The 10323-nt window shown below is 45.1% G+C and overlaps 4 protein-coding genes across 4 annotated transcripts; all 4 read right to left on the reverse strand.

Annotated features, from left to right (window-relative positions):
• Nucleotides 1–1281: 1281 nt before the first annotated feature.
• Nucleotides 1282–3332, reverse strand: DFL_008462 (uncharacterized protein; the record flags this gene model as incomplete). Its single annotated transcript, XM_067638200.1, has 8 exons — nucleotides 1282–1765; nucleotides 1838–1937; nucleotides 1996–2409; nucleotides 2472–2650; nucleotides 2713–2795; nucleotides 2865–3028; nucleotides 3126–3142; nucleotides 3214–3332. The coding sequence occupies 8 exons, from the start codon at nucleotides 3330–3332 to the stop codon at nucleotides 1282–1284; spliced, it is 1560 nt and encodes a 519-aa protein (XP_067486111.1).
• Nucleotides 3333–6008: 2676 nt separating this feature from the next.
• Nucleotides 6009–7421, reverse strand: DFL_008463 (uncharacterized protein; the record flags this gene model as incomplete). The annotated part of the gene is made up of 1 exon (XM_067638201.1): nucleotides 6009–7421. The coding sequence occupies one exon, from the start codon at nucleotides 7419–7421 to the stop codon at nucleotides 6009–6011; it is 1413 nt and encodes a 470-aa protein (XP_067486112.1).
• A 355-nt stretch (nucleotides 7422–7776) lies between these two features.
• Nucleotides 7777–8814, reverse strand: DFL_008464 (uncharacterized protein; the record flags this gene model as incomplete). Its single annotated transcript, XM_067638202.1, has 1 exon — nucleotides 7777–8814. The coding sequence occupies one exon, from the start codon at nucleotides 8812–8814 to the stop codon at nucleotides 7777–7779; it is 1038 nt and encodes a 345-aa protein (XP_067486113.1).
• Nucleotides 8815–9576: 762 nt separating this feature from the next.
• On the reverse strand, nucleotides 9577–10164 carry DFL_008465 (uncharacterized protein; the record flags this gene model as incomplete). Its single annotated transcript, XM_067638203.1, has 2 exons — nucleotides 9577–10080; nucleotides 10156–10164. The coding sequence occupies 2 exons, from the start codon at nucleotides 10162–10164 to the stop codon at nucleotides 9577–9579; spliced, it is 513 nt and encodes a 170-aa protein (XP_067486114.1).
• Nucleotides 10165–10323: the final 159 nt, after the last annotated feature.

A 10323-nucleotide genomic window follows, 5' to 3' on the forward strand; every position in this document is an offset into this window, starting at 1 on the left:
TCGGTCAACTCGGCTGGTAAAGCTGATTTTTCTCAAGGATTTGATGCTGGCCCTGGTATAGTGGACCAGATGGACAAATCTCGAAGCAACCATAAACGCCAAAAGTGATTCGGAATCCGGAAGCAAGGCCGTCAGCGAATGGCCGTTGTACAACGTTCCCATACATGCAGTCAGCGCTACCGACAACGGATTGTTCTTGGGCGCGTGGTGGTGTAGAATCTAAAGATACCACCACTTTGCAGAAACACTGCGCATGCAATGCAATCATCTTCCCTTCTCGAATAGTCTACCAGTTTGGACCACGCAATGACGCTCGGTTTGCGCCCCATGGTATCGTTCGTCATTCGAAAAGGGGCACCAGCGTCGTCCGGAGGCCCATTTAATATCTCTAAAACTCGTGGTGCTTCAAAAATACGGACACGAAGAGGGGAAATTTCTTGGGAGCCAGGCTATTTGGAAGCTCGTCTCCCCCTTTCTTTGTCTATTAACGCTGGGTCTTGCCAGGCGTATGTATATATTGAAACCATGCGGGTTTGAAAAAGGCTAGGGTCCGATTTCGAGTCCTGACTAAATAACCCACCCATCAGAGAATTGGCGATGATGAAAGAGCTTTCCGTTTCCAAAACCTAGGCCGTCTACCGGAAATTTTGAAGGCGAGATTATTCAGGCTAACGGATTTTTTTTGAGTGTTACATGCCAGGGCCCTGTTGGAACCGCTCAATCTAATGTCGACGCGACGGTAGACTGCGTGTACATATAGAAGCGGAGTATTATATCCATAATATGTAGCTGATATAATCGCGGGCCGATCATCACGCTGGGTTCTGACCATGGTATAACCGATCTATCGATATTAAGGTCATGATCAATTGAAGATATTCGCATTTTGGTTCCCCCAAATCCATAGAAATATTCGAAATCTCCTGTAGCTAGACAACACAAAAACTCCGGATAAAATACCACACACAACACAGTGAGCAAACTTAAAGGAATTGGGCCACAAGTCGCCTCGAAGGCTGTCTGGTTTACGAGGCCATGCACTTCAAGTCCTCTCATAATCTCATCAAAAACAAATTACGTTACTTCAGTTGTTCTCTCGTGGGGGCACCTATTCCACGTTGAAAACCCAATACTGACATTGCGTAATTATCCAAACACGAATAGCATGCCGCCGTCTCAGGTCATGGTATTACGATGTAACAAAAAGCACTATTAAATATTAGTCGTAGCAATCTATATAGCTATATTACATCATGCTAAGAAGTGTGGAACCCGGAAAAATCATTTACTCGACTTCTCTTGCCCCGTTTCTTCATCAAGACTCCTACTTTCACCATAGATTACCACTTCCTCCGGTCCATTAAACGTTTTCCTTCCCCTAACCGCGTACCAAACCACACTTATACCTGCAAACCCCATGAAGACTACAGAAGCATAGTTCATGCCGGCGGCAGTGACAGGAATGCTGACAGGCATGCAGAATAGAACCACGCTCAATATGATCCAGGTTACTGTTACTATATTAATTGCGTAACCAAATTTTCCCAAGGAGAATGAGGAGTTCTTGACGGCAACACGACGATTGAGGATGTTGACAAGGATTGGGAAGCCGTACGATGTAGAGAGGCAGATTGTGGCGACGCCGACAAAAGATTGGAAAGCAGCTGTGGAGCCGAAGTAAATGAGGCCAAGGGCGCAGCAAATTGCGGACGACAAGAGTAGCCCGTTAAGTGGGACATTAAGTTGGTAGTTATATTGTGACCAGCTATTATACAGATTAGCTTTCCAATACCTACATAATAGAAGTGAAAATAAATCCGAAAGAGATTTGACTTACTATCTAGATCCAGGGATTGCTCCGTCCCGAGCGAACGCAAATGTGCATCGACTCGCAGCAGTGAGTGCACCAGTTCCCGCGAAAAGTGCAATAACAAGTACTAAATCCATCAGTCAATTTCTTCCTATCGATCACGAATTAAATGAGAGCAGATATACCCAATATTAGTAAACCCATTCCACCAGCCTTGCTTCCAGTGACAGTAGTAAAAATCATCCCAATCGGCTGACCGTTCGCCACATTGAGCACAGCTTTCACCTCAGGCAATACAAACAACAGAGGAACAAGATAAGCAACACCAGTCAGGCCTGCCATGAAGACGCTCAGCACCATTGCTTTAGGAACCTCCTTTTCCGGGTTCTGAACCTCTTCACATAGAGATGCGACCATGCCATATCCGGTTAATGTATATGCAGCTTGCAGAAGACCGACGAAGAAAGACCAGCCAGACGGATATCCTGAAGCAGTTGGGTCGTAATGAGCAAACACATACTCCGCTGTGTTTCGATGACGGGTGGTAGCTAGCAGCACAACAAGAATAATAAGGACTGCGGCTGCGGTCCAGATCATGCCTAATCCTCAGTTAGAATTATGTTTCCAATACAGATCTCTTTTATTTCTAGAAATTTCTTACATATCGTATTCAGCAGATTCAAATGTTTGCTAAAAAATGCATTGATGCCCGTACACACGGCCATTACACCCCAAAACATGAGGACAGTTTGCCATGTATTCGCGACAAAATCTTCATGAAAGATCGAAACACCAGAAAGGAACAGTTGGCCGGTCGAGAAAGCAATGGAAAGTGTTACCCTAGAGCCGCTGTTAGGATAGGACTTGAAGGTTATATGTGCCATATGGATTCATGAACTTACGTCCAATTGCCGACGAGAGTCAACCATCCCGTGATCCAGCTCGCCATTGCCCTGTATCTTGGAGTTGATAACATTGCTGACCACTATAGTTCTTGTTAGATTCCCCCCTCCAATGATCCGAGACAGCATTGATCGTAAAAGAGTGTACATACATAATAAACGCCACCGGCAGTCGGGTACACAGCACATATTTCTGCTAAGCTTGCCGCGATACCCATTGATATCAGTGAGACAAGAACCCAACCCCATATGACTGTTACGCTCTCCCCGTTTGTTAAACTAAGTGATAATGTCGTCGAAAGCCCGCATGGCACCGCTGTAATCGGGTAGATGTCTTATTAGCGACTGTACTTGAGTTGATACTGGGTGTAAATTTGACGACCAGTGCATATGTGCACATAGAGGGGCCGTACCCATAATCGCGAACGACCTTTATATTTTATTTACTATATTAGCACAGTCCCCAATCGCATCGACATTGAGCAATGCAGGAAATCTTACAATCCCATAATCGACACCATGCTCAAATTCTTTGGCAAGTCTTCCCGCTTATTCCCTGTGCTCAGGCGCTTGAGCACATTCCCGCCGTCTAACCCTCCAGGACTCGAAGTTCCTGACATTCTGTACTTCCGCAAACAAATGGCTTTAGTCTCTATGGAGTAATATTTGGTGTAAATATTTTCGAATATTTGGTATAACCGCGATATAATTAAGTCTCCGTCTGGTAAGGTTTAAATGGCGGTGTGTTGTAGGGTATATATCCAGGTCTAGTTGCCGCAGTCGTTACACGGAGAGTATGAACGGGTGACGTCTGAGTTCCTGGGATCACAGGTACCTAGGTTCGATTTAGAGTATATGGTATGGATATCAGCTTATTCGGCGACCCGGTATACCATCACCATAGCGGCCTGGAGTCTATCGAGAAATGGCCACACGGCACTGCCAGCTCTATCGTAGAAGTTACGTAAAAAACCAGTGTAAATAAAGAAAACTTTGAATTGAGCTAGGTCGAGAGCTCTAGAAAGAAAACTGTGGACTGTCGGGATAGTATAGGAGACGGACCGTCCCTTATCAAAGCATTCAGCCATCCACCTGCTTCGGATTCGCATGTCTCCAATTGCTCAATAACAGCCTCAACAATTTCCCTTCGTCCCAAAGCCTTAGGTTCTTGGTCGCCGTGTGGTCGTCGCATATTTCGGTGGGAACATCACAGCTTCTTGTTTTTGACAGACCCCAGTCGCAAAGTTTTCTAGTTTGGCATTGGCTTGAAAAAATCCTGGGACTATTGATACACTTTAAGAAAGTCCCCGCCGGTCCCCAGCAATGGAAGGGAGGCCCTGTTCTAGAAATGATCAAGATGCAAATCATAGTCGCTGCCTGCCTAATGCCAGTGCGGGCTTATGCACACCACTTGCCTGTCCTGTTTCAGGCAACTCGCCAGATCGGGAACAATACAAATTCTCCAACAAAATGCAAGCTTGGTTCTTCTAAATTCGAAACAACAGGTTACAATCTTCAAGCGAAATTTTCACGGCTTGTTAACTGGACAAACATTCGATATGAAAGAGTTAAACAAATTAAATTCAGTGTACAATCTATATTACCAACTCTCGGTACTCATTGTAACGCTACCATCCAGAGTTTTCGACAACTCAGGTGGACTTGCTTGCCAGCTATATCACCTCATGATTCTTGAGGTTAGTATCTTCCATCTATACTCACAATAGGCTGATAGAATTATATGTTACTTTACGAAATCGTGGACTTACTAGGAATAGTGCCCATAACTTAAGTTGTGATATCCTTGAAAAAACGTTTTATAATCTAGGATATTTGCTAAAAGAATCTATGATCCAATCCGAAGGTCCGTCTCCCCTCCGCTATAATCACGTTGACCAAATGCAAAGTCTCGGCTTAGGTCTGTTAATCCATAAGCCATCTAGATCAATTGAATTTCGTTAATAGTTCCATTCCCTGTCGTTGGGATATTTAACACTTTAGTGTTCCATACTTCATAAGTTTGAGCGATATTTATTTTCTGAATAAGTATCAATCGAGTATGCTAGAATGGTCACGAGACTGTCACGAATAGAACTCCTGAGAATTAACTGGGCTTCAAATACCTAAAATTAAAACTATATCAATGGGATATTTATGTACATGTAGATCCATGATAATATCGCCGGGTTTATACTGGACTCGAAACTATAGCTAGGTTACATGTGACGACAATTTTAAGTTTTAGTGGTAGATACTGGTACTTCTCACCAAACTAAGCGCAATAGTACCATGCAAGGATGGTTACTCTCCACAGAGTGCTCACCAGCATTAAATTCCGGCTTCTGTCCAGCCTAGTTCGGTCTCACTAGTCGACATCCTAATGGAGCTGGGCCGACATTTTGGCCATTTGGGACCAGGGTGACAACGCGAAAATTACAACACGTGGAAATATCTCCTCGCAAATCTGACGCCCAACCTATCGATATATCTGAAAATCTTTGGCGAAAGCACTAACCCAAGATCTCACGATAGTACTACATTTAGCTGTAGTCACCTTCGAAGAACAGAATGATATATACTCTCAATATATCCATGGTCTCTCGGTGAATGAGCTGTCGGATTCTTCGGATTAGGTTTGTAGTCGTGTGTATACATCTGCTGCCGTGAAAACGTCTGCCTCTTACTTGCGACTCCAAACAACGTCGAATCAGCAAACCTGGATGAAATATAGATACGACTCGGATGTTCCTTGGTAGGTATAAAAAAATATACAAAAAATCTGCTATGAGGATTGAACCTCCAGGTTTGGTTCCAAAGATTGTTGAGGATACGGATCTTGCCACTGGCTCCAAGGAAGTCAGATCCTTGGGGCCCTTCGCACAGTAGCTCGGAGGCTACTGTTGTGTTATATAAGAGGTATGAAACTTGGGCTTCATACCACTGCGCTGTAAGGCCCGGAGGCATGTCAGGCACTACTCTCCTTGGATATTTCAGGGCAACAATTTTTTCTACATGCACTAATATAGGCTCGGCGACACAAGAAGGGTCCCCGAGACTAGGCTCGCGCTCGGCGGTATATCAGATGCAACTCAATACCTCAATGCCTAAGCTTACTGACCAATTGATACCAAGTAGCCCGAGATATCTCAGGGGCGCTAGTAGCCTTAGGAGGACGAGGGAACCCCCGGAAGTCTGTTTCTCAGACCGATCCCACGAACAATTTGCAAATTTCTATGTATAGTTAGGTAAATCAAGAATCTATGTAACAGCTCCCCACACTGTCCACTATCTCTAGCTCATGAAAAGACCTCTACGCTTGCACCAAGCATATTTAACCGTGCTGCCAAATCCTCATAACCACGATTAATTACATAGACGTTTCTCAAAACTGACACTCCACTCGCCGCCAACATCCCTATGAGCAGTAAACTTGCTGGCCTGAGCGCCGGTGGACATGACATATTGGCCTTAATCAATTCACTAGGCCCTTGGACGTGTAATCGATGTTGATCTAGTAGCTCCACCTTAATACCCAGCTTGGATAATTCCGCATAGTACACTGCACGACGTTCGTAGATCCAATCGTGAATGAGTGTTCGTCCTGTTGCAACACCGGCTATAGGAACGAAATATGGCAAACTATCTGGATTCAAACCGGGCCAGATGTTGGGGTGTAGTTTGTCAGGGAGGGCAGAGAGTTTCCCTTCATGTCGATGAATTGTTAAGTCGGCTAAGTCGACATGACCATTTGCTGCTTTATAGGAAGACGACAGCGTATATCGTAGTCCCATTCTCTTTAACTTCGTTAATTCAAGTGAGATCCAGCGGAAGGGAACCCGTTTGATTGTGATTTCCGAGTCTGTTGTTACTGCAGCAGAAATGAAGAACATAGCTTCTATCGGATCTTCTGTCGGAGTATATTCGATATTCTGCTTGATCCTTGATAGGCCCCTAATATGAAGAAGTGGAGTCCCAATACCTTCTATCTCGACTCCAAATTTTTGCAAGAAGTAGCAGAGATCTTGAACCATATAGTCGCAACTCGCCGCTTGGATAAGAGTTCCCTCAGCCATGGATGCCGCTGCCAGAATTGTGTTGTTCGTGACAGTATTTCCACTTTCGTATAACGTCATTTCTCCTGGTGACTTTTTATCAACCTTCACGGTATATCGTTTATCAGTCGCGGTGATGCTGACGCCGAATTCTTCTAATGCGTATTGGTGTGGTTTTACTGTCCTTTCTCCTAATTTACAGCCCCCAGCATAGGGTATATCGAACTCCCCATGGCCGTGCATCAGTGGTCCGATAAGCATGAGGACTGATCGAGTTTTTCGGGCTGCATCTTCATCCAAATTTTCCAACCTGAGTTTCTTCGGTCGACAGAGCTCGAGGGTATTGTTATCCCTCCAGTTGATCTTGACGCCAATACTTTCCAAAACTTCGATCATGCGAGTAACTTCTTCGATTCGAGGGAAATTCAGAAACTTGGTGACACCATAATTTAACAGACTGGCGCAGAGGAGAGCGACTGCTGCGTTCTTGCTAGCCTTAAGTGTAACATCGCCATAGAGCCTGCGACCACCTTCGATTCGAAGGTGAACCTCCCTGTTGGCGGATTGGAGATCGAGCGGATTCGAGGTTAGGGGGTCTGTGTGGTGGGCGAATGGCCCGGGCTCCGAGTCTGAGCTTGGGATGTCAGGTATCATCATTAGATGATAAGAAATACGGAATGCATTCCAAGGCCAAAGCTAGTTGGTAGGCGTTGGAAATTGCCATTCGAAAATCTCCAAGGGACGCAATATATTAATATCTCGTGCTACATTGATTTGATTTTAGGATATATTCCTAACTATAGCCGGAAAATGTGTGTGCATGTGCGGTGTGCGTGAGATGTATGCAAGGAGGACTGCAAGTACTTAAGTCCTGAGCTAGCAATTGGGCGAAATGGCCGCCGGAGCTGAGGCACCTAATAGGGAAGATCTTGACATCTATTAGAACGCCGGGGGTTGGTATAAATTCCTCCGCTTTGTCCAGTTACACGCCGCGTGCACTGCGAGAGTACAACTAGGGTAGCAACTCTGGCTCTTGTTCTAATAAAACACCAAATCTGAGACGAACTACATGAATAATTCTATCCCTAAAAGTAAGAAGCTGTCGAGATGTCTTGGCCCCTCGATTGATCAAAACCAAAGGTTGATTCGCCCAAGTTGCTACTCCCATTTCTGTATCATGAAAATCTTTGAGCCCAGCCTCTTCTATAAGCCATGCGGCAGGGATCTTCACTTTCCCATCCCCAACGGGCCAATTAGGAAGGTTTGGGTGAGTTACTTGTAATCTTGTATATTCGCTTTCCTCGATGACTGGGTTGGCAAAAAAAGAACCACAGTTGGGCACTAGCATTGGATTGGGCAATTTGGCTTGACGAATGGCAATAACAGCATCCCTGATTGTATGAGGTGTAAAATTCACGATATCATGGTCCACCAAATAATTCTGAAGTGTGGGGTAAAAAGGATGTATAGGGTTCCCACGTCGAAGTTGGAGTGTTATCGCTGTGATATAAAACCTTCCTCGGTCCACGGTCTTGAACCGACTTGTCCGGTATCCAAATCCACAGTCCTCTTGCTTTATGACAACGAACTCTCCAGTCTCATTATCATATGCCTCGACGCTCACAAGCGTATCTCTAATCTCTTGGCCATACGCTCCAACGTTTTGTACAGGTGTCGCTCCGGCTGTGCCTGGTATTAGGCTGAGTGATTCAATACCAGACAGACCCTCTGAGACAGTGCGTTCGACGACCTTGTCCCAGTTCTCTCCAGCACCGACCTTGATGAGCATGGTATTATCGGTATTGTCGCCGGTTGGTTCTTCCTGGTAATGCGATATTCTGTTACATATGACCAATCCGTTGAATCCTGAGTCTTTCCAAATGATGTTGCTTCCTTGCCCAATCATGATAACTGGTAACCGATGTTGCTTTGCCCAAGTAATTGCTTCCTTCAGCTGTTCGCGGTCCGCGACTTCAGTTAGATAAGCTGCACGGCCCCCTAAACGCATAGTAGAGTGGCTTTCGAGATTGATGCTTTCGAGTATTTTCATATTTGGTGGGATATGATGTATGCGTGATTACGGCAGGGTCAGATCGATAAACGAGTGTCTGAGGAGGAATGTGGTGTCTTGGATTCTAGAACAGGGATCTTTTTGGTCTCCCGCCCAGACACGGTCGTTCAAAGATATATCTAGGGTCTAAGAACTTCCACCCAGGAAGAAAGCCTCGTCCTGTACGAATCGAAGTAGATATCATGGCTTATAAAAACGCATCAGGTATCAGCGACTACGAACAAGAAAGCCAGATACAAGATGTAGCATATCTAAACTTGTTTCTGATAGCATTTCAGAATTCACTGTGCCCCTTTCCGTATAATCCTAATTCAGAACGAATGGAAACTGATAGATCTTCCAGGAAGGCCACATCGTTGAAGTCGACTCGCCGTATCCATGTGCCAGTACGCTAAAGACCAACGCATGAATTTAGGTATATGTAGCGAAGCTGAGATATTAAAATTGATATCAGATCACGATAGGTGCCGACGGGATGAATAGCGCCACAACCGCATTCAAATCATATCCGCCGGCGTTCAGCGGTGGAAAGTTTGGTACGAGGTAGGGTATCTTGGACGTAACTTTCAAAAGAAACGCAAAATATGCATCGCAAATCAAAGACACAACCGCATGCCGCATGAATCTGTAATCCGACGAACTACCCGTACCAACCCCAGAAAACCGACTTAAAAAGAGTAAATTCTAAACAATAAAAGTCAATATGGAGAATGTTAGACCTGTAGCTGACTGAATTGAACATTAGATGCTTCCAAGAGCGATCGCGCCGCTTAGATTCTCCATTTGCTTGATAGGTTTTCGAGATGTCTTTGGGTCGGGATTCAGACGCAGGACCAGAAAGATCAGGATGATGTAAGCAAGGACTGATGTAATAGCGCACACGATAACCGTATTACCGCTAGTTCTGAATACCCGCTTTCCGCCAGTTCTTTGGGATGCCGGTAGTTCATTTTCTTCTTTGTCCTCGACAATATAGAACTGTCGATTGCTTTCGCTTCGCCGGTATGCAGATATAGCCATGATTATAGCGCCATAGCCTGCAAATAGGGCACCGATTGGATAAAATTCGAAGGTGAATACTTTGAGAATGATGAGCGAAAAGGTAAAGAGGGATATGGAAGTTCGGAAGTAAGCGCCTTCAAAAGTACGTTGGGAGGCCCGGATTTCAACCAGCTCTTCCTGACTCAGGTTGAGGTCTGGCCGGGAGGCACGAGGAGTGCGAATCTGGTGGACTGGCGCCGGCAGCTAAGAAAAACCACATAGACTGTAAGCATATATCTCAAACATCAGGGAGCGATTCGGAGGTAAAGAAGCACACACTCGGAACATTTTGGCTGGTCGGTTTTGAGTTAGAGCTTGCGATATCCGGTGATATCAATGTCAATATTGGTATTGAGGATGTAAGACCTATTACGCCTTGAACTTCGACTTCAACCCAATCCCAAACAAAACAGACAGTATAGCACCATCGAAGTTGTGGACCGTTGC

The sequence above is a fragment of the Arthrobotrys flagrans genome (assembly GCF_004000055.1).
Source record: "Arthrobotrys flagrans strain CBS H-5679 chromosome Unknown unitig_1, whole genome shotgun sequence".
NCBI lineage: Eukaryota > Fungi > Ascomycota > Orbiliomycetes > Orbiliales > Orbiliaceae > Arthrobotrys > Arthrobotrys flagrans.